The sequence below is a fragment of the Trichosurus vulpecula genome, chromosome 6, assembly GCF_011100635.1.
Source record: "Trichosurus vulpecula isolate mTriVul1 chromosome 6, mTriVul1.pri, whole genome shotgun sequence".
Classification (NCBI taxonomy): Eukaryota; Metazoa; Chordata; class Mammalia; order Diprotodontia; family Phalangeridae; genus Trichosurus; species Trichosurus vulpecula.
This window is the reverse complement of record NC_050578.1, coordinates 275,787,495-275,809,063: the sequence shown is the minus strand read 5'-3', so window position 1 is coordinate 275,809,063 and position 21,569 is coordinate 275,787,495. Positions and strand designations below refer to the sequence as shown.

General features: G+C 59.2%; 3 protein-coding genes across 6 annotated transcripts; 1 reads left to right on the top strand and 2 right to left on the bottom strand.

The window, feature by feature from the left end:
* Positions 1-198: 198 nt before the first annotated feature.
* On the bottom strand, positions 199-9,210 carry MUS81 (MUS81 structure-specific endonuclease subunit). 2 transcript variants are annotated; one of them, XM_036762224.1, is made up of 16 exons: positions 8,658-9,210; positions 7,662-7,794; positions 6,720-6,799; positions 5,664-5,762; positions 5,432-5,500; positions 5,019-5,107; positions 4,789-4,920; positions 4,547-4,639; positions 4,087-4,208; positions 3,888-3,985; positions 3,530-3,646; positions 3,172-3,267; positions 2,968-3,081; positions 2,626-2,729; positions 441-524; positions 199-350 (listed from the first exon to the last, which is right to left on the bottom strand). In XM_036762224.1, the coding sequence occupies exons 2-16, from the start codon at positions 7,702-7,704 to the stop codon at positions 284-286; spliced, it is 1,407 nt and encodes a 468-aa protein (XP_036618119.1). In that variant the 5' UTR covers positions 7,705-7,794; positions 8,658-9,210; the 3' UTR covers positions 199-283. The 2 variants fall into 2 exon arrangements, with proteins under 2 accessions (XP_036618119.1, XP_036618118.1); XM_036762223.1 differs by lacking the exon at positions 8,658-9,210 and adding an exon at positions 8,156-8,540.
* Positions 9,211-10,194: 984 nt separating this feature from the next.
* On the top strand, positions 10,195-13,343 carry CFL1 (cofilin 1). The gene is made up of 4 exons (XM_036762413.1): positions 10,195-10,508; positions 11,959-12,266; positions 12,406-12,482; positions 12,709-13,343. The coding sequence occupies exons 1-4, from the start codon at positions 10,506-10,508 to the stop codon at positions 12,819-12,821; spliced, it is 501 nt and encodes a 166-aa protein (XP_036618308.1). The 5' UTR covers positions 10,195-10,505; the 3' UTR covers positions 12,822-13,343.
* A 364-nt stretch (positions 13,344-13,707) lies between these two features.
* Positions 13,708-21,378, bottom strand: SNX32 (sorting nexin 32). 3 transcript variants are annotated; one of them, XM_036762277.1, is made up of 15 exons: positions 21,177-21,378; positions 20,796-20,957; positions 20,556-20,624; positions 18,310-18,414; positions 17,754-17,864; positions 17,502-17,623; positions 16,412-16,535; positions 16,138-16,242; positions 15,836-15,941; positions 15,488-15,563; positions 15,178-15,217; positions 14,662-14,748; positions 14,404-14,563; positions 14,238-14,323; positions 13,708-13,954 (listed from the first exon to the last, which is right to left on the bottom strand). In XM_036762277.1, exons 3-15 carry the CDS (start codon positions 20,589-20,591, stop codon positions 13,901-13,903), a joined length of 1,212 nt encoding a protein of 403 aa, XP_036618172.1. In that variant the 5' UTR covers positions 20,592-20,624; positions 20,796-20,957; positions 21,177-21,378; the 3' UTR covers positions 13,708-13,900. The 3 variants fall into 3 exon arrangements, with proteins under 3 accessions (XP_036618172.1, XP_036618175.1, XP_036618173.1); XM_036762280.1 differs by lacking the exon at positions 21,177-21,378 and having other exon boundaries at positions 20,796-20,975; XM_036762278.1 differs by lacking the exon at positions 21,177-21,378 and having other exon boundaries at positions 18,310-18,387; positions 20,796-20,879.
* Positions 21,379-21,569: the final 191 nt, after the last annotated feature.

The following is a 21,569-nucleotide window of genomic DNA, read 5'->3' as shown; positions in this document are numbered from 1 at the left end:
GATCCCCCCTCAGCTGCCCCCAGGAGCTGGGCCTAGTCCAGGCGGACCCCATGCAGGGGAAGGGAAGCATCATGACAGCCAACATTTATACAGACGCCTCATCAATATGGTTCTCCAGGGGCCGGGGTGACCCAGGGGATGGAGGACGGCTCCGAGACTCCTGTCAGTGATCACCCACCCCCAGTGGACTCGACAACCTGGCAGTCTGAGACTTTTATTAGATGCAGAACATTTCCCGTCTAATCCCTCCCCCTCCTTGCACCATGTCTGCTCCAGGTTGGGCTCAGGGCAGTGGTCCAGGGGTACAATAAAGCTGGCACAGGGTCCGGCTTAGGGTTGGGCCCAGGTTCCTGGAAGAGGAGGGGAGGGGGAGAGGGAGGTGACTGGGGAGCATGGCCAAGGCCACCTCCCCCTTCCCCCCAGAAGCCCCCAGCCCTCACCTCTGCAGACGCCCACACTTGATGGAACTCAGCAGCTTCTCCTGCTCTTGGGGGCTGGTACAGGCATCATAGGCAGCCAGCAGGCTGGGCACGAAATGGAAGACAGAGACTTTGAAGAGGTGCTGCGTTCCCCCTCCCCCAAGGGCTGCCATCTTTCAGTGCACGCTGGGATCCTCTGCCCACCAAGGATGGCTTGCTAAGGGGCAGGCAGAGAAGTGCTAGGCCCATCCCTGTGTCCAGGGGGCTCACAGCCTCAGACCCCAAGAGAACTATCCAAGCTGCTAGAACTGAGGCAGAGACCACCAGGGGCCTTGAGACACTTCTGACAAAAGCTGTGTGACTGGGAGAGTTCTTTATCTCTCAGACTTGGTCTCCCCTTCTGTAAAATCTGGATAACCGTATTAGTACTGCCTGCCTCCCAAGCTCTTCTTTCTCACTGATTCTGTTTGTCTCCTTGGGCCTCCTGCAGCTTCCCCTCCCTCCAGTGATAGCTGAGAACCCACCTCTTATTCTATTAAAAAAAAATCAAACCCATCTCCCATGCATGCCCTCCTCACCTCCCCAGTTCTCTCTGAAAACCCCATGACTCCCCCACCCCTGCCAAACTCCTTCCTCTATTCCAGTCTTCAGAAATGTGACCTTTCTCAAGGCAAGGCTACACTCTCCAGCAGATACCTTCGATTTCAGCTTTCATTTCCTCATGCAGAAAAGCCTTTAGCAGACCTCCCATCCCAGTAACTGACCTGCAGCTCTCTTCCCTTCCACGGCCAAATCGCAGAAAGAGCCCTCTACACCACCCTTGCCTCGGCTTTCTCTCCACTCTCTTCCGAAGTCTGGCCTCCCCGACCTCCCCACACTACCAACGATCTCTTAATCGCCAAATCCAACGGCTTTTTCTCAGTCCTCATCCTTCCTAACCTCTCCACAGCCTCTGACACTGCTGGTCATCCCTGGTCTCTCTCCTGTTCTGACCACTCTTCTCAGGCTCCAAGGCTGGATCCTCCTCCATATTCACCCCCTACCTGGGAATGCTCCCCAAGATTCCATCCTGGGCTCTCCTCTCCTACACTCAGCTCCCCCCTGGAGGCAGAACACACCCAGAATGCCCTCAGCTCGGCTCTCCTCTCTCCTGACCCCTCGTACCACACCCCCAAGTTCACTGGACGTTTAGAACTGAACCCAGTGCGTTCCCCGCTGACCATGCTCTCTTTTCCCCAAAGCCTCCTCTCTAAACTTCCCCAAGCACTGTCCTCAGCTCCTCCCTCTCACTCAGCCCTCAGATATCTCCTCTGACAGACCACACCCAGACAGGCTCTCAGCATCTCTGGCCTGGATTCCAACTCTTCTGCACAGTGGCTAAAATGACCTTCCAAAAGCATCCTGTGTCTCCCTGGGCCCTCTCCAGAGCCACATGCAAAGAGCCCCCTGCAGCCTTTCCAAATGCTGCTCCTCTGGGCACTCTCCAATCCCACTATTCAGGCCTCCCTCTCCTACCTCCAGGCCTCTGTGCTCATTGGCTGTTACTCCTGGCACACTCTCCCCCTTTCACCTCCACCCCCTAGGATGCCAGGCTCTCCTTCCCCCTTTACCTCCACCCTCTAGGATTCCAGGCTCTCCTTCCCCCTTCACCTCCACCCCCTAGGATGCCTGGCTCTCCTCCCCTCTCAGGGCCCATCCTCCCTCCAAGGAGGGCTAAGGCACTGCTTCATAGGAATTTGGCATATAACAATAGAGTTGTATGCTGCCTCCTCCCTTAGAATGTAAGCCCCTTGAAGGCAGGGCTCATTTGGTTCTCTAGGGAGTGCTGGGCACAGAGAAGAGACTCAACCAATTTCACTGACTGACTGGTATCACTGTAACAACATCTCACATTATCTCTGTAACTGTCATAGAAGGCTTTTCCCATAACCACTCTGTGAGGAAGATACAAATCCTCATTTTACAGATGGGTAAACAGACTTGTCACAGAGCTAGGAAATAGGAACCCATCCGTCAGGGGACAACCCTGGACACCCCCCCTCTGAGACCATCATATGACTGAGAAGCAATGGAGGCTTGTTCCTCCAGACTAAACTACATTGGTAAAAGGTGAACGATGTGCCTTCCAGGTGGGAGAGAGTGTGGAAGCCCAGAAAGGAAGAGGAAGGGGGCGGCACCAGGTGCAGGGGCTGGCAAGCCTGCCTACCAAGCGGGGGTGTTGTACTTCTCCAGCACGGCAGCAGCCTTCTCCCCGCTCACCCCCCGCAGCTGCATCAGCTGTCGGGCAAAGACCTCTCTCACGGACTGGGCCTGGCAGGGGAGGGAAGGTGGGCATCTCAGGAGGAAGCTCTAGAGGCTGGGGAGCCAGGAAGCAGAAGGACCGGGGGTGGAGTGAGCCATGACCAGGGAGAGGGGGAAGGACATGAATGGGGGAAAAGGGGCAGCCAAGAAGAGGAAGGACCGGGGGTGGCAGGGGGGGGAGCTAGGGGGAAGGGGAAGGTTTGGAGTGGGGGCACCTGTGGCCAGGGAGAGGAGGAAGGGGGCTCACCTTATTTTTCCTGGCCCCTTCATTGAAGTCACTGAAGGTGAAGAGGGAGCAGGGAGGGGTCCTAGCCCCAGGGTCTCCCTCGTCCCCCCAGCGTCGGCACTGCAGAGTCTGACCCTAACAAAGAAGAAATGTGGATGGGTCCTTCCAGGCCATGCGTTAATCCATCCAGCAGGGCCCCACTGGCCAATGGCAGCCCCTCCTCACCTCATAGAGTTTTTGCAGAGCACGAGTGAGCAGCGCCAGGTAGGCAGCCGACTCCTTCAGGTCTGCCGTGCGTTTCACAAAGAAGCCATCAATCACCTGAGATGTGGCAGGGGTTAGAAGTAGGGATGGTGAGGGTTCTGTGAGTGCTGTCCTTGCCAGGGCCAGTGCCACGTCCCTGGCCTATAGGCAACCATCCTCTTCCTGGAGCTTCTCCCCAACCCCCATCACAGCCACAGAGGAGGGTGTGGTGGTCTTGGCACCTTTCCACAGTGCTCTGTGTTCCCACAGAGGCACCAGGACCCAGGCTGTGGAGCCATCCCTCGAGCTGGGGCCAGGGGAGTACAGGATCCAACCTTACCTGTGTGTTGGTGACTGCCTGAAGCAGGGTACTCTCAGGGAGGCTGAGGCTGTGGGCAGAGCCATGGTCCTCTACCAGGTACACCCTGTGGCTGAGGCCACAGCGTTTTAGGCGGAACTGGGGAAGTCAGGGCCACAACGTCAGGCCTGGGGGGCCTTCCCTGCTCCCCTCCCCCATTTCTCTCTAGGTCTCAGGTCTGCAGGACTTTCCCTGCCACACCCCACACTGGAAACTGAGGCCTAGAAGGAGAAGTGACCTCCCCAACAGCCATCAGAATTAAGATTCAAACCCAGAAAAAGGACAAAATTCTAGATTTAGAGCTGAATAGGCACAGTGGAGCCTCAGGGCCCCTCCGTACCTTCTGCTCCCGAAAGCGACCATCAATGATGCTACCACACAGGTCGTCCAGACGCTTCCGTTCTACCACGTTGTCCAAGACGAGCTCACCAGGTCGGGCTGGGGACAGGGGCTGTGTTGGCTCTGCCTGCCACTATCCCTTCCTCCTCCCACCCCGTGTGCCCTTCCCCCACCTCATGCACCCCCTCTCCCTGTCTTACTTGGCACTCTTGGCCTGGTCTCCTGAGCCACCCAAACAAAATCCCCAACATGTAGCTTTCGGACATCATGAGGGACCCCCAGGCGCTGCAGCTCCCTCAGAATCTCTGGTCGATGACTGCCCCTGTGGGCACAGAGAGAGCCCCAGTCCTAAGTACACCCTCTTCCCTTGAATCTGAGGACTATGGTGTAAGAGCTAGGAGGGGCCTTAGGAGGGGGGATGTCAGGGCTGGGAGGGGCCTTAGAACAAGAGCTGGGGGGGGCGCCTTAGGACAGGGGGTGTCAGAGCTGGGAGGAATCTTAGAGCTGGATGAAGGAAACAGGCTCAGGGTGGTTCAGGGATGTGGCCAACATTTAGTAAATAATGGAGTCTGTGCCCCCACATGCAGCCCTTGGCACTCCCTGGCACAGCTTCCCTCCTGGTCCCGCCTCCTCACCCTCACCCTCCCATCCCCCACTTACCCTGTGGTCTCACTGACATCCACACACAAGAGGATCCTGTACTCCCCTGGCCCCAGCTCGAGGGATGGCTCCACAGCCTGGGTCCTGGTGCCTCTGTGGGAACACAGAGCACTGTGGAAAGGTGCCAAGACCACCACACCCTCCTCTGTGGCTGTGATGGGGGTTGGGGAGAAGCTCCAGGAAGAGGATGGTTGCCTATAGGCCAGGGACGTGGCACTGGCCCTGGCAAGGACAGCACTCACAGCTGAGACACGGCTTCTTGGGGCCAATCTCCTGCCTCCCTTCCAGGGGACTGGGCGGTAGGCAGCTCTCCCAGACCTTCGGCTTCTGCTAGCTTCTGGGACAGTTCCAGCCCCCCAGGGGTCAGCGAGTACCTGAGGAAGACAGGAGAGCCAGAGGAGGAAGTGGCCCCTGGTGCCCCAAGTCTGAGTCCTTCTAGGGTTCCAGCACCTGACAGAGCCCTGGGCCTCACCTGGCTGGCTGCTGGGTCTTCCGGACGAGGTTTCTGTGAAGGAGAGAACGCAGGGCTGGCCAGGGCTGGCTGATGCTGCTGAGGGTCACCTGACCAGACAGGAAGAGAAGGTGTAAGAGGCAGAAGCAGACAAGGGTCATCCCCCATGGTCCAGTGAGGAAGCCCCGGAGCTGGAGTCAGAGAAGCCAGATGTGAATGCCACTTGTGGGGGCTTCATGAAAGTTCTTTCTCCTCTCCCGAGCTCAGTAGCCCCTTCCTGCAGGTGTCAGACTATATGATGTCTAAGGGCTGTCTCTCCCCCTCAGACTCTGTTCCACAGCAGAGATAAAGGTCAGTCCCTACAGCCAAGGCAGGGCAGTGAAGGGGACAGCAAGCCTCCCGTCTGGCCTCCCTCTCCAGCCCTGGCTCTTTACCCTGGGAGCTTCTTGCTCACACCTCCTCAGTAGCTCCTCCTTGGTCAGGGACCCCAGGCTTTTGGGATTCTGAAACGAGGCAGAGGTCAGTGTCACCCAAGGACAGCCTTGTCCCGGCCCCTGCCTTGGTGGATGCTGGGTGTTGAGGCTCACCTGCCTGGCCCCATCGAACTGCATCCACGCTTTGTCCCTGTTCTTCCCACCCCTCCCCCCACTCCCATCCCAGGCTCACCAGCTGCTCCCTGTAGAGAATCAGCAGAAGAGTCCAGGTCGCTGAGTGTCGGGGTGGCCTGTAGGTGCTGTGGCCACCAGCCTTGGGCTGACCTGGGCCCTATGACGGGTAGAGGAGAGGCGTTCCTGAGTCCTGAGTATAACGGCTTCCCAGGCCCAGTGCAGGGTGGAGACTGGGCTGCCTTCCCCTCCCCAAGGTGTCTGGCTCATCCCTGAGGGGCAGCCTTTGCCCCCAGGCCTCGGAAGCCTTGGCTGGCTCTAAGCAGGCATTCTCCCAGGCCTTCATCTTTCCACTTGCTCTTGGTGACCTCATCAGGGTTCAGTTATCATTATGGTGCTACCCAGGGCCTTGGTGTCTCTCCTGAGCTCCCACTGTCCCCCATGTGGGCATCCTTACAGGCTGGCCACCTTCTGGGCAGCCTTAACCCTTTCCTCTCCATTGCCTGCATAGACCCATCAGGGGCCAAGTGCTGTCAATCACCCACACAGACCTGGGCCCCCTCCTCAGCTCTCCCGACCTCTGCTGCCCACTGCCAATCAGCCTCCACACAACTAGCTACCAAAGGGATATCCCTAAAGCCCAGCTCTGCCTCCATCCTAGGTTTGCTTAAAATGCCACAGCAGGACTCTCACTTCCCTCTTTCCTGCTCTACTACACAAACTCTCTGGTGTCCGTGACACAACATGACAGTGCCCGGCCCCGCCCCCCCCCCAACTCATTCCTCCCTCTCCCTCCTTAGGATCTTAGCTTCCTTTAAAGCTCGGCTGGGAGGTGGTGGGGGAGGAGCACCTGAAAAAGCAAAGGATTCCTAACTCTCCCCCCAGCTGTTCCCTCCTGCGCCTTGGTACTTGCTGCCTCCAGATCACTGCCCTTGGCAGATCAGCTCCTCCAAGAATGGGGTTGGATACCCCCCCACGCACCCCCAGCTTGGACATGTAGTAAGTGCTTAAGAAATGACTACTGAGCATTAAATGGCTGCTGTGAACTTCCACTCCTTCCCCCAACCCTCCATTCCCATCCCCCCAACCCAGTGAGCCTTATGGGATCCCTTCTCACCGACTGAGAAGGGCCTGCATCCTCTGGGGGTTTGCTGAACCTCCCCTGTGGGAGCTCTGAGACCGGCAGCTCACCTAGACCTGGGGAAAGAATCACAGCATCAGAACAGGAGTCTCAGAGCCGGGGGTGGGGTGGGGGGGGTGGGGTGGTGGCTTGGAACAGAGAATGTCAGGGCTGGGAGGGCCTTAGAACACGGGATGTCGGGGCTGGGAGGGCCTTAGAACAGGGAATGTCCAGGCTGGGAGGGCCTTAGAACACGGGATGTCGGGGCTGGGAGGGCCTTAGACCAGGGAATGTCAGGGCTGGGAGGTTCAATGCCACATCCGGATACCAAGGAGAGAAGGGCCTGCTGTAGGGTCAGAGAGTAAGTGCTGGGACTTGGCCCTTCTTCCTGGCCCCTACTTTGAGGTTCCTAAAGCTCAGTGAAGAGAACACTCAAATGGGCCCCTGCAGACCTGCATCCCTAACCTGGCTTTGACACTTCCCAGCAAGGTGGTCTTGGCTAAGTCCCTTCTTCCTCAGAGGTGTGGTGAGGAAAGTGCCCCTGAGTGCAAACCCCTTTGGGTGTGCACTGTGCCAGCCATGCCTAGGGAGCTGGCATCACTACCCTTGGCTCCTCAGCAAGAAGCTGCTCTGGGTACTCCATGGCTCTGGGACTGGGCCCTCTCCACCTCCTGGACACCCCGACAATGAAGGGCCATTTCTGAGGCCAGCGGACCATCCCTGAGGTGCTTCCTGGCCCCCTAACAAGGCTCCAAGGCTCCAGAGCCTGTGCCAATGATCATTAGCAGCTGGCTGGGAGACAGTATGGTCAGAGGGTCATGGAAGAGTCAGAAATCAAACCTGTGTCTCAGTCAAAGCCTCCAAATGGGGCCCTGGGCCCAGGAAATTAGGTGGAGTGGACCTTGCCTCCCCTCCCCTGCCCACCGGCCCGAAGGTCACCTTGGCTGGACGCTAGGTGCTGCTCCAAGCGCTGGTCCAGCATCCGGCACAGGGCATCCCCAAAGTGCTGCAGGATCTTGGCTTCCTTCCCGCTCCTCAGGGGCAGGGGGTACCGCAGCAGGGAGCGCAGGGCCTGGAGGGACACGGGGGTTGGTACATGGGACCCCCCGCCCCAACTGACAGGAAAGAAAGGCACAGGAACGCAAGCAGCACAGCCCCAAGGGTTCCGGCCCCCCCCTCAGGGCTTGCCAGCTCCCTGCCCCACCCCGCCTGGGGCGTGCCGGCTCCCTGCCCCAGGACGTGCGGGCCCGCAGACCCCAGCCTCGGGAGGGCCCAGTGACCCGGGGTACGCCCAGCCATGACTGTGGAAACTCCCACCTGGACCCAGACAAAGCGTTCCCCGCCCACCGGCCGGGCCCACCTCCTATACCCAGCTCGCCCCTCCCCCACCCCTCTAGGCCCCGCCCCCGCGGGCCCACCCCTCTCCCCCCCACCTTCTGGTAGACGAAGCGCGTTCGCTGGCCTCGGCCTGCCGCCTCATCCCGCCACTCGCGGAGCCAGCGCACGAAGAGCGGGTTGGCGCAGGCTGGCAGCGGCCGCTTCCGGCCCAGGCGGCGTGCGGGCGCGGCCATAGCCCAGCCCCGGCCCCGGCCACCCCGACTCAGATTAGGGCCGCGCTCCCGGCGCCCGGGAGAGGGGCGGGACCTCGCTCCCTTCCCTGCCTCCCACGTGACCCGAGGCCCCGCCCCGGCTCTCCCCCCAGTCCATGATTGGTTGGTCTGAACGCCGAGGTTCTCCACACAGTTATCTCCCTTCCCCTCTCACCCGGATGTCAGTATTTGAGCTCTCCCTACCGGGGCACCCGGGAGCCGAGGCCCCACCCCTTCCGCATTCTGGCAGTAACAGAAAGGAAGGGATAAGGAGTACTGAGCGGGGATCGGGAAAACGAAACAGCGCCTCCTGTGGTTTGGAGGACGAAAAAAAACCCGCTCTAACCTTGGTTCTAATGAAGTGGACATACACTGAGCAGGATCCGCCTCCGCGCCTCCAGGGAGGATGGGAGTCTCCAGGGGGCGTGCAGAGGGGACTAGAGGCCAGAGTACCTGCAGAGAGGGTGGGAGCCTCCAGGGGGCGTGCGGAAGGGTCTGAACCTAGAGAAGCAGGGCACTGGCGCTTGGGGCATAAAGCTTGGGGGATTCCCAAAGGGGACTTGGAGTTCGGGAGAGCTGCACGGCGAGGGGGGAGGGGGTCGACATTCCTGATGATGTGCCGAGAGGACTGGCGCGGGTTAATCTGCAAAAAGGACTGGCTAGAGCCCTGGGGGATGGCCAGAGAGGGCAGGCTAGAGCCCCGGAGGATGTCCAGAGAGGGCTGGCTAGAGCCCCAAGGGACGTCCAGCGGGGGCTCCACAGAGCCTGGGAGATCCGCAGAGGGGACGGGCTAGAGCCTGGGACATTTGCAGCGGGGACTCCCTGGATAGAGCCCGGAGATGTGCAGAGGGAATAGAGCTAGAGCCCGAGCGGGGAGTGCCCCCCAGCCGGGGCTGCCCCAAGCTGTCGCTAGCCCTGTGCCTGCCCTCCCGCAGTTTCCATTTAAGGCTCAGTTTCCATATAAGGCGCTAGAACTGGCGCTCTCCCTGGCCCCGCCCCATCCCGGCTCATGCCCTTATAAGGCGATCTGGGGCATCCCAGAGCTGCAGGCGAGCGAGTGGGTGGGGGCTGGTCTCCAGGGCGACCGCGAAGCCCGCGCCCCTTCCCCTCCCACAGGAAAGCGACGGAGCTGGCCTCCCCCCGCAACCCCAGACCTATAATTCTCGGCTGCACCGAGTCACATTCTCTGCCCAAGCTGGAAGGAGGCGAGGAGAGGTAGCGAGAGGATGGGTGCGACCTTGCATTGAGTTCGAGTTTTGCATCCGCCTGCCCCTCCCTAGGCGTGTGGCCCCGGATAGATCCCTTCTTTTGCTTTGGGCCTCAGTTTTACCATCTGTAAAATGGAGGGCTTTGGACGCTGTTACCACAGTTCCGAAAATCTCAGCCACCCACATATCCGAGTGAATGACATGGGGGCACAAATCTCCTGCTCCTCCCCCAACCCACTCCCATACCCACGGAGACCCCATCATGGGTAGTGTTCCCCTCCCCCCTTGATCTTCTGGCTGATCAGGTTTGCTGAGCCACGCACAGATCAACCTATCGCCGACTGAGGGCACTGAGCCTGCCGTCCCCGCGAAGGGGAAAGGGGCTTTATGTGGAAATCCAGGTTCTTTGGTCTGCTGCTTCCTCTTTCTGCCTCAGTTTCCCCGTCTGCCATATATGGCGTCTAGCTCCCGACAATGCGAACTGAGACTCAGTTTTCCTCTCTGTAAAATGGGAACTAGATCTGGGGCCCCTTTGTCAGCTATGAGGTTAGAAATGGGATGCAAGGGCCCGGGGTCCGGGCCCGCTTCTGCGGATCATTGGAGGCCAGGGAACCGACCAATGGGGGAGCGCTCCCGTGGCTCCTGACCCCGCCCCTCTCCGTAGGGGGCGGAACGCCCGAGCTCTACTTGCGGACGAGCGAGGCGGAGGGCGGGGGAGGGGGGGAAGGAGGAAAGACTCCACTTCCCGGCGTGCCCCGGGGCGGCGCAGAGCCTCCGAACTCCATTTCCCGTCGGCCCAGTCCCCGGAGCACCGGAAGCTCGCCCCGCCTCTCATTGTGCAGCTCCTACTAAACGGAAGGGGCCGGGAGAGGCCGCGTTCAGTCGGCTCCAGGCATCGGCGGCGAAGGAGCGACGCCCTCCTCTCCTGTGGCCCTCGTTTCCTCCCTCACCCTCCCTCCCTCGCTCGCTCGCTCCTTTCCGGAACCATGGTGAGCGCGGGCCAGAGAGCTCCATGGGGGCCCGGCGCCCGGGAGCGGGGGTGGTGGAGGCGGTGCAGCGGGCGGGGCGGTGTCTTCATCCTCCTCTCCATCCTCCCCTCCATCCTTCCCATCCCTTCCCCTCCCCCTTCTGGGGCGCCGCGGGCGAGACCGGCGGCCGATGGAGGGGCTCGCGCGCCGGGCGGGTGGCCGGGCGGTCGCGCGCGCGCCGGCGCTCACCCCCCCCCCCCGTGCGCGCTCGTCTGACGTTGACGGTTGTGGGGCGAAGCGGCAGCGCGCGCGACCCTCCCCCTCCCAACCGTTAAGTGATCAGAAAAGGGAGGGGGTGCTTAGGGGCGCGCGCTGCCCCCGTACCCGGGGGCGTCGCGCATGCGCGCTCCTCCGAGGGCCGAAGCCAAAAGAGGGGCAGTTGGGGAGGGGGAGGAAGGGAAAGGGAGGGGGCGCGCGCTCAGCCCAGAGCACGCGGCTCGGCAGCTGGAGGAGGGCGGGGTGTCAGGCCCTGTGTGATGCTCTCGGGGCGGCCTGGCCCTTTCCGGGAGGGGATGATCCTCCTCTGCCGACCCCAACCTGGGGCGGGGGGAGCCCGAGGCTAGGGCCCAGTTTGGGGAAGTAGTGGGTCCGGAAGGCCTGGGCCGGACCCCTCCCCTCTTCCTGAGGGGTTGCCGTGCTTATCTTCCTCGGGCAGGCTCCCTCCCCTCCCACTCAGGAAGCGGCGGCCAAGTCACGCTTCTGGGCTGCTTCCTCGGGCCCTTTTGGGGAGTGGGGGGAGGGCGGGGCGCCGGAGCAGGACCCCCGTGGAGCCCGAGCAGCCCCACGGCCCCCTCTGGAAAGTGGTCTCAAGGTGGGGGTGGCACGGGAGGCCTTGTCCTTCTCCAGATTCCCTGGGGAGGGGCGCGGGGGCGCGGGACTCCGTGACCTCCAGGCCTCTTATCAGCCCTAAATCTCCGCCCCTTAGGGCAGCGGCCACCGGACTAGCTGGTTCTCCCTGCCCTTTCAAGGCCGGAAGAAGCAGGAAGGTGTTGGCAGAGCTGCTTCTGGGGGTCTTGGCCATACTTTGCGCTGGCCCGGCCAGGGGTTCCCCGGGTCAGGGCCTCCTTGCTTGGGGGAGAAGCCGGTGAATTCCACTCCAGAACGGAGCCTGAGTAGTTTCGGTGATTTGCCCACATTCTGTCTTTGAGGTAGTAGGGTTAGGGAGAAAGCAGCTGGACCTGAGTTCAAATGCTGCTTTTTGATACGGGTTCGTTTTTGCATCTGGGCAAAGGTCATTTGGTCTCTTTAACGTCTTTATGAGAAGGAGCGATAGAGCCCCTCTCCCGTGAAAACCACCAAGAACACCAAACCAGCACTGGCTCTCCTTACTGAGCGGATTGGTTTTGAGTCTGATGGGAAGGGGCTGAGAGAAGAGCATCCCCTCCCCCTCATCGGCGCTCTGTGCCCACAGGCCTCTGGGGTGGCTGTCTCGGATGGGGTGATCAAAGTGTTCAACGACATGAAGGTTCGCAAGTCCTCGACCCCGGAGGAGGTGAAGAAGCGCAAGAAGGCCGTGTTGTTCTGCCTGAGCGAGGACAAGAAGAACATTGTGCTGGAGGAGGGCAAGGAGATCCTCGTGGGTGACGTGGGGCAGACTGTGGATGACCCCTACACCACCTTTGTCAAGATGCTGCCAGACAAGGACTGTCGCTATGCCCTCTATGATGCTACCTACGAGACCAAGGAGAGCAAGAAGGAGGACCTGGTGTTTATCTTCTGGTGAGTCTAGGGGTGCTGCGTCCCTCCAGAGGCCAGGCTTGTCCCCTTGCCCAGCGGCAGGCACTGGGCATCTTGGCCTGGCTCGGGCTGGCAGGGGCTGTGCACTCCCCAGCTTTCTAACTCTTTGTCTGTCCTGCAGGGCCCCTGAGTGTGCCCCCCTCAAGAGCAAAATGATCTATGCGAGCTCCAAGGACGCCATCAAGAAGAAACTGACAGGTGTGTGTGCGCGCGAGCGCCTATGAGAGGTGGCATTTCCAATAGCGTGACCCTCTTTGGCGCTCAAGGCCGAATTTCGTTGGGTCTGAAGAACTGGGTGAGGAGCCTGACTCTGACCATGGTGGGACCTTGGAAGCTCAGGGTTGGGTTTTTATCTGTAAAGTGAGGGTGGGTCTAACCCTTCCTTGACTCTCACCCCTCTCCCCATCTCCTTTCCTTCCTGCAGGAATCAAACACGAATTACAAGCCAACTGTTACGAGGAAGTGAAGGACCGCTGTACCCTGGCCGAGAAACTGGGGGGCAATGCCGTGATTTCCCTGGAAGGGAAGCCCTTGTGAGTCTCCCACCTCTGGCCCCCCTGCTGGGGCTGCCCAAGCCCAGTGGGGGAGCAGGCTGCCCCCTTCCTGCCAGACCCGAGGGGCTGGGGGGATCCTAGCAGGGGCAGGGCAATCCCTTCACCCATTTGCCAAACCGCCCCCGACCCCTGACCTCCCCCACTTCACCCTGATGGCTCTGGCCTACCCAAACCGCCTTTGATATTCTCATTCCTCTTGAGTTGTAGCAGACCAAGGCCCCCCTGGACGCCCAGATTGGGGGGAGGCCAGTATTTTTATTTTTATTTTTTTTTTTGGTAACTGACAACCCCCAGTTTTCCCCCTTCCCCGGTGCTGCCAACTTCTAACCGCAATAGTGGCTTTGTGCTTGTTGTTTAGTTTTGTGTGTAAATGGAATGTTGTGGAGATCCCCTCCCCCACACAGCCGGCTCCCCTTCCCCCCTCCCCCAGTTACTCATGTGGCCAGTAAAAGGAAAGTTCAATTTAAAAAAAGACAAATAAAAAAAGGTGAGCTGCTCTGCAGGTGGTCATTTTCTGGGCTGGGGGGAAGGTGGTAAAGTATGGCAGGCTCCTTTTGCCCTTTTCTCCCCAGAGTTGTTGCCTGGGCCCGGGTCCGCTGCCACCTGGAGTTTTGATCAGTGCCTTCTAGCTGTGGGACAGCCCTCTGGGTCTTAACTGCAGCCTGAGCCCAAGGCAGGCTTCTCCTGAGCCTTCTGGTCCCTGCGCTAGCTGTCCCAGGAGTCTCTTCACTGACCAGGGGTTCTTGGGAGGGCCTGGCTGCTGCTTGAGCCGGGCCCAGAAGGAACTCTGCCAAATGAGCCTGTTACTGGGAAGGGGCTTCTCACCCCATCGGGGAGCCAGCCTCACAGGGAGCACACAACATGGTGGATCGAAAGCAGGCACCTTTATTTCCATTAGTGAAGGAAAGACACCACTGCTTTGATGGTCCTGACCTCAGCAGGTCTCAGGCAGTTTTTCCCTGAGGCTCCCATGCTTGGCCTGGAAGCCTCAACTCAGAGGGTACCCCACCTCTGCCGAGTACTGGGGTTCCTTCCCCTGGGGCAGGGAGGGAGAAGAGGAAGCTAGGGCTCTCCCTTGAGGGCAATGAGGGTGTTTCTTAGAAGGAGTGTACTGGCCTGGGGAAGAGAGAATGGGGTGCTGCTCTTGATGGGGGCCAGTGCTCTGTGCTCCTCACCCTAGCAGTAAGGCCTAAGAGAGGAACTTGTCGGATGTTTTAGGGAGGAGGAAGCCCAGGCATCTCGTGCTAACATGTGCTTCAGCCTCCTTTGTAAGATGGTAGTTGTACCCACACATCCTCTCCTGGCCTCCCAGACAAGTGAGCACTTGATGAACACCCCAAGTGGTGACCCTGAGGCCCCGCTCATACCTCCCCTGGGTTGAGGGCACAAGCGCTGTTACCTTGGCATGTTTGAGTTCCAATTCAGCCAATTCGATGAGGTTCTTTCGGAAAGCAGATCCCCGGCGAGCCTTAAAGTCAGTGAGCTCTGAGCCAGAGAAGGGGGACAAGAGAATGTTGGGCCTTGCCAGCAGGAGGGGCACAGAGGGCGCGGGGCACTTCACTCACCCTGCTTGGCTGAGTCGGAGAGGCGCTCAAAGCGCCGGCAGCAGAGCTGCTGGTGGGTCTCCGCTGACCGCACCTCCCGGTTTCTCATTCGGGCTTTGTCCAGAGCCTTGTTGGCATTCTCATAATCCGCCAATGCTCTTAGCCGCCGGTACAGCAGGTCCTGTGGGAGGGGAGACCAAGAAACAGGTGAGAGTAGATGGGCCACGAAGGCTTGGGATGCCAGTCATTGCTGCCAGGTGTGGGTAGCCAGCTTCTCACCTTGGCTGCCTGTGCATCCCTCATGTAGTAATGGAGCATGTCAGACAGTTTGAGGTCCTCGTCGGAGGCTACTCGGCCCTCCAGCTTCTGTGGGGACAGATGAGAGGGAGGGACCCGCACGTGTTGGGGCCTCCCCTGACAAGCACACTGGGTAACCCTTGCACCTGGTGGGGAGGGCATCTCTGTGCCATAGGATATTTACTGAGGCACCTGGCTCTTTTATATGCCAAAGTGGCAGCAGCAGGGCCCGGCCCCCACCATGGGTTTCCTCAGGACGAGTCCCCAGCGGCTACACTGCCCACTGGCCAGCACTAGGATGCCACAGCCCCCACAAATAACCTGGATTTCTGTAGCCTTTACCTGAACCTTGGGCAAATGCCCTGCCCCCCATCTCCCTAACTTCCAGGCTGGTCCCCATGCTGTGTGTGTGCCCTGCCCTTCTACTATGAACTAGAGGTCGATAGATCTCTGAACCTCCATGAAGAGGCCAAGCCAAAAGTAGGAAGGGCTTCTCACCCTTAGACGTTCAAACAGTTCAGCCAATTTGAGAAAGCTCCTAGGAAGAAGAGAGAGGCAGGCTCTTGCCCAGGCCCCCCAAATCACCTTCTAGTCAAAGGCATCCTCTGGGGCTGGGGCTACTGCTGCCTTCCCCCATGCCCTCTGGTTAAATGAGGCAACCTAGCCTAGGGACAATGGTGGGGAGGGGGAGGCCTGGGAGCCTGGGGACAGCCAAAGATGTGGAGGGGGAGGCCTGGGGGACAGCCAAAGGCATAGAGGGGGAGGCCTGGGGACAATGAAAGGCCTGGAGGGGGAAGGGGCATCTCACATCTTTAGCTGGCGGACTTCCTGTGTGCCCAGACTGCTCAGTGCTGCAGAGATGGGGATGTAATCCTCAGCCAGGCCTGTTACAGACATGCCCACCATCAGAGCCTCCAGAGCCACGCTTCTGGTCTAGTTAGAGGGTCTTGGTGGGGGGAAGGCAGAGACCACTGGACTGAAGTTAGGGGTAGGTTCTAGTAGTCCCTTCTAGAACCCTAACCAGCAGCATGAGCTTGGGCAAGTCTCCCAGGTCTGTTACTTCAGCAGGGTGGGGAAGGGTGTCCCCCCCCAAAGCCCTTGGGGGGATGGGGGTGGCAGGCCCTTCCAGGAGGGTCCCCCAGGAGTCCCCACGTACACTTGTGGGAGCGCATGACCCGGTCCGCACGCAGGCAGGCTTCCCTGATGCGAGTGTGGTACTCTACCAAGAAGGTCCTCTCGTGCTCAAAGAATTCGTCCACCTCCTAGGATGGAGGCCAGAGTGGATGGGAAAGGTCTGCTGGGGTCACCAAGCAGAGGGCAAAGGGCAGGTAGGGCCCCAGGGCATCTCTGAGGCAGGCCAGTCTAGGGGAGGCCCCAGTGAAGCAGCTCAGCCGGGATGCCACTGGCAATTCCCCAACTCTGGCCCCGGGGCTCCCCAGACCTTGAACCTCGCCTCACCTTCAATCCAGACACACCGGTGATGAGAGCCTCATCTGCTGACTTCACAATGTTCCTGATAAAGCCGCCAAATAACTCCTTCCTGTTCTTCCCACGAACACTCAGCTGGGACAAGGCAAGAGGGAATGGGGCTGTCCTTGGCCAAGGCCTGGGCAGCCTCCTCTCTGCTGCCATCCCTTCCACTGAGCCAGGCTCTCTAGGCTCCCAGCGCTCCATGCCCACCCAGACAGGCCCAGCAGATGGATGGCCTCAGGGCTCCCCCAGGCAGACTCACATCTTGGCCATATTCCAAGAAAACATAGAGGTTGTGGTCCCGCCTGAGGGTGGGATGGGCAGCCAGGCGCTGCAGAAACACTTCGTGCATGGCTACTGTCTTCTTGAAGATGGCCAAATACTCCCTGGGGCAAGGAAATAAAGTTTCGTGTAGTACCTACTGTGCGCTGGGCACTGCTTTTACAAAGGTCTCCTTTGATCCTGACAACAACCTGGGACGTTGGTAGTTATCCCCATTTTGCAGTTAAACTGAGGTCGACTTGGTGACTTGGCCAAGGTCACAGTATCGGGGGCTGTCCTCCCGATTCCAGGCCCAATACTCTTTTTCTGAAGGGAGAAGCAGAGTGAGGAGCACCACTGCCCCCCACCCCCACCCTCGCACCCTTCTCCCTTTCTCCTAGCAGTTCCTGGTGTGTGGAGCCTGAGTGCTGGAAGCCTGGCCTGGAACCTGTGCCCGCTCGGACCGTTACTACAAGCCAGTCAAGTCACTTCATCCATTCAGGCCTCAGTGTCTACACCTAAGAAGGGGGGGCTTTTTTTGTTTTTCAGTTGTGCCTGACTCACTGTAGGCCCATTTGGGGTTTTCTTGGCAGGGATGCTGGAGGGCTTAGCCATTGCCTTCTCCAGCTCATTTTACCTATGAGCAAACAAGCAAACAGGGTGAAGTGACTTGCCCAGGGTCATACAGCTAGTGCGCATGTGAAGCCATATTTGAACTCGGATCCTCCTGACTCCAGGCCGGGTGCTCTGACCATTGAGCCACCCAGCTGCCCCAAAATGGGGACAATAAAGCTTTATTACCCACTTCCCAAGATTGTTGTAAGGAAAGTGCTTTGTAAAGAGACATCTTCTCCCATCATTACCTGCATTGTTCATTAAAAGGGTCAGTTAATGTGGCCCAAAGGAGTAGGGCCATCTCCCATGGAAGGTAAGAACTACTTCATTTTTTGTAGGTGTCTTCCCAAAGCCTCAAAAGTACTCCCTAAGTGCAAAGGACCTAAGAGGCCCCTGGGTGGGTAGCTGAGGGGGGCGGGGAGCAGTGGGAAGGTGTCTACAGGAGGGGATGAGCCATGCTGGGAGGGGGGGCTCACCCCTCGAGTTCTTGCTTCATTTTGGCAAACTCTTCCCTGGTGACAGAGCTGTCACCTTCCCCCAGCCTCTGCAGCTTTTCCCGGGAAGCCTCGAAGTCTGGCTTGGGGGGGGCTGGGGGTATCTGTTCAAAACAGAAAGGAGCTGAGAAGTCCACCTCTCCTGGGGTTCGATGGATCCCAGAGCTCACCATCCCCCGCCCCCTCCTTCCAGCTGCACCCAGGCTGCCCAGGGGCTGGAGCCTGGCTCCTCACAATGATGCCTGCGTAGTCCTCATTGTCTGTGTATGCATCATGAAGCCAGATGAATTCCTCGTGTTGCCGAACGACGGAGAACTCTGTCTGGCTGAAGTGTGGGAGGCAGCTCTGAAACCAAGGCCAACCCCAATGATGCCCCCTCAGGACCAGCAAACCCTGTTCACACCCTCCCACCATACAGTCCTGGACACCCTGGGCCGAGATTTTCCCCAAACTCCACACCCTTCGAGGCACCCGCACCCGTTCCTTCCCATGCTCTGCTCTGAGACATCTCCCACAATCCCTGTTGGGCTTTGAGCCGGGGGCTGAGGGCCAGAACCTTGGGGTTCAATAGAATGGTGGACACAGGGAGATAGCTGGAAGCTAGAAAGGGACAGAATTTGCTTTCGAGCACAGGTGTCTGTGGGAAGAGGGGAGGGGGTGCCTACAGCCCCAGTGGAATTTTGTTTATGGGTGGCGCCCAGTACAGATCTGGAGTCCCTTGAGCCCCTGAATAAGTCTGTGAGGTAGCAAAAGAGGATGGAGACTCCTTACAGGGAAGTGTGGACCTCACCTTGGTGTGAACTGTGAATTTCACCTTGTCTCTCTCACTGACTGCATCGGAGATCTCCACCTGCAAGGCGTCATCTCCCTGCAGATCCACGGACACAGAACAAGGCTGAGGAGGGGGGAGGCAGTGAGTGGGGGCCCTGGCATGGTCCACCTGTCCTTGTCTTCCCCTCCTAACCTGCGTCCTGGGAGTCCTCCCAGAAAAGCACCCATGAGTGGACCTGAGCCTGGAAGGGCCTTTGGAGAGGATTTCCAAATGGGCACTTGGCTAGTCATCAGAGTGGTGCATGCTGGGATATGACCCTAGATCTTGCCAACAAATCTAGGGCTTTTTCCACTGTCCTCCTCTCAACCTTGATGCCCCCAGGAGCCCAGAGTATCCTCAGCTGCCCCTGTCCCAGTCACTCATCGGGCCCTAAGCCCCTAGCAGTGATTGGAGTAATCCAAGAATATTCCTCCTCTTCAAAGGGGCAGGAAACCATTCCATTGTGTTTTCATACCACAAAGACTCCCCTTCACTCAGCCCTTCAAGAGGTAAGCTATCCATCCCTCCAGGCTTTCAGGGAGGGCCTGGGGAGGTCTGGATTCTAGTGCGGGACCTGGGACCCAGTTATGAATTCTGCCCTTTAGAATTTATTAATTCTGTGACCAGGTTTCTTAATTGGATTGTTCACCTTACATTATCAATCAAGGGGAGGCTCCTTGAGATAAGAGGTCAAAGTGCACAGCATATTGTAAAAGCTACTTAAATAAATGCCCATTGTTATTAGCCAAGTCATCTGAGGCAGGACCCTTTCCATCTCAGGCTCCTGATCTGTAAAATGGGCATGATTAGCCTCAGGAAGACTTTCATGAGGATCTGTGTCTATGAATGTGCCTTGGAACCAGCCATAAAGCGGGGCATGGATGTGTGCCATTCTTTCTTTTTCTTTCGAGCCCTCTCCAGAAGAGAGACCCTAGGCTATGGGGGAAGGGAGCACCCTTGGCCTAGGGGCAGCTGGCCTCTTCCCCTTCCCCTCACTGTAGTTGGGGATGTCACCTGGCCCCAGTCTGGAACTCCAAGCTCTTCCCCTCCCTGTTTTTCCAAGCACCTCAAGGGAAGAAATGATTTGACTTTTGTCTATGGATTCGAAGTACTTGGCACATAGTGGGTTGTCACTTAATGAATACTCATTGATTGACTGATTTAGGAAAGGGTTCTGACTGGCTAATTCCACTAGCTAAGGTTAGTGACTGAAGAGAATGCCTGGGGAAGAAGGTGTTCAGCCCAAAGGACCAGCTCTGCAATGGTGGCATGGGGAGGGGGGAGGTGCACTGCAACAACTAATAAGGCATACCCACTTAAGCAGTGACCCTTCATACACACACACACACACAGATACACAGACACACACATGTGTAAACACATTGTTTGTCCTTCCCCTGTAGAATGGAAGCCTGACCTACTACCGTGGCCCGCACAGAGTAGGCCTTCAATAAGTGCTAGTTGTCACTCATTTAAGTCAAATCAAATTCCACAGCCTGTCTCCCATCCAGGTCCCTGGGTGCGGTTTCTGTCTCCTCCCAGGTTCTGCCTCTTAATCACTTGGTGTCCCCAACTTCTCCTTCTGTTCTGAGAAGATTTTTATCCTTTCCAGTGACCAGGAGATTGTCTCTCTCCTGACCTTCCTCCTCTGCCTCACCAGTCTAGGCCTGCTCTCAGCCACAGCTCTGCCTGCTCCCGCCTGCGCGCACACACACACACACACACATACTGCTGGGATCTGCTGTTGGGAGATAGGCACAGTTCCTGCCTGAGGAGGAGGGTCTCCTCTGGGCATCTCCTTCTTGGTCCACTAGGTTCCTCAGTCCAGGGATTGCCATCGGGGGATGTGACTGGATCTTCCTGGGTCTTGCCCAGGGGAAAGGAGCTGCTGTCTGAACTCTGGCTCTGTTGATTCTGTTGATGCCTGACCTTGGGCACGCCCCTGCCCCCTCTCTGAGCCTCAGTTTTTCTCATGCAGACTCAGCTTGGGCTGGGGATGGGCAAGGTCCTCTGCGCCCGCCCTTTGGAGAGAGCTGCCCTTGCCTTCACTCTCCCACCTGCAGCGCCCCCTCCCCATTCCCTGCTACCAGGAGGGGCCCTGGGATCCAAGGCGGGGTCCATGGGAGCCCACCCCAGCCCTTCTTTCTCCCGGGGCCCTGGGCCGTTCCCTGCAAGCCTGGCCGAGGTCCAAAGAGGCAGCGCCCACCCATCCCTCGTCCCGTTACCTGGCGCTCCTCCCCTGGGTCGGGATTCTCCTCCATCACAGGTCCTCTTGCGCCTCCACTCTTCTGTTCCTACCGGAGGCAAGAGGGACGGCCTCTAGCTTCCTGGGAGCCTCCTCCGCCCAGACTTCACCACAGCCCTGGAGGACCCTTGCCTCCCTAGCAGCCCTCCCGCCCCCGCCCCACCTCCGGCCCGCCCCAGGTGGCGGAATGAATGGAGCTGCTGAGATCACACCGACCCACCTTCTTGCTCCCCCGCCTCCAGGGAGTTGTCAGAGGGGGAGGTGAGGCCGCCAGGGTCCGCCCACACGGCGCTCTCTGAATGGACGGAGGGGTCGACCTCCGTGATCCTATTGGCTCATCCGTCTGTCCCTCCCGGCAGTAGGCACCGCCTCTTAAGCAGGGCTGATCGCAGGGAGAGGACTGGGCTGGAGGGCCAGCACGAGCCCGGCAAGGACGATGCAGGCCCCGGCGCAGCCCTCTCCTGTCCCCCCAGCCCTCCCCGGGCGGGCTCCCAAAGTCCTGCCCCCACGCCTCGAGGGGGCTAGGCGCCCGGCGGCCCTTCACTGCCCCTCCCTTCCTGGCTGGAATCCCCCTCCCCGTTCTCTCCCCCCCAGTACTCACCGCCTCATCAATCAATGGACAAGCATTAATGAACAGTGCTTTAAAAAGCACCTACTATGTGTTACGTACTCTCCTAGGCGCTGGGGACGCCCAGACGAAATAACGAAAAGGAAACAGCCCCTGCTCTCAAGAGCCTACAGAGCCCTCCTCTTGCTCCGCCCCTCCCCTCCCCGCTCCTTTCTCCGAGAAGCGGTCCAAAGGCAGCTGGTGCGCAGGCGCGCCCCCCCCCACCTCGGTGCAGGGGCGGGGCGCGGAACGGGGCTCGAGCTGCTGCGCCTGCGCCGGCCCTCCGCCTGCCGGCCCCACGCCTTAGAGCGGGCTGAGGACCAGGAGGGCGGGGGCGGGTCCGCGGGCGGACCAGGGGCGGGGAGGGGGCGGGACCGGGAGAGCTGG

What these genes read in the sequence shown, in the direction of transcription:
- CFL1 (XM_036762413.1), top strand. An exon ending in GACCTGGTGTTTATCTTCTG is followed by an intron (nt 12,267 to 12,405) that starts GTGAGTCTAGGG and finishes TCTGTCCTGCAG; the next exon opens with GGCCCCTGAGTGTGCCCCCC. An exon ending in CATCAAGAAGAAACTGACAG is followed by an intron (nt 12,483 to 12,708) that starts GTGTGTGTGCGC and finishes TCCTTCCTGCAG; the next exon opens with GAATCAAACACGAATTACAA.
- SNX32 (XM_036762277.1), bottom strand. Translation starts at nt 20,591, where the DNA reads ATGGAGGAGAATCCCGACCCAGGGGAGGAGCGCCAG. An exon ending in AGGACTACGCAGGCATCATT is followed by an intron (nt 17,624 to 17,753) that starts GTGAGGAGCCAG and finishes TGTTTTGAACAG; the next exon opens with ATACCCCCAGCCCCCCCCAA. An exon ending in TGGAACTCAAACATGCCAAG is followed by an intron (nt 13,955 to 14,237) that starts GTAACAGCGCTT and finishes TCTCTTCCCCAG; the next exon opens with GCCAGTACACTCCTTCTAAG.
- MUS81 (XM_036762223.1), bottom strand. Translation starts at nt 8,293, where the DNA reads ATGGCCGCGCCCGCACGCCGCCTGGGCCGGAAGCGGCCGCTGCCAGCC. An exon ending in ATGCAGGCCCTTCTCAGTCG is followed by an intron (nt 5,763 to 6,719) that starts GTGAGAAGGGAT and finishes TACCCGTCATAG; the next exon opens with GGCCCAGGTCAGCCCAAGGC. An exon ending in AAGACCCAGCAGCCAGCCAG is followed by an intron (nt 4,921 to 5,018) that starts GTGAGGCCCAGG and finishes TGTCTTCCTCAG; the next exon opens with GTACTCGCTGACCCCTGGGG.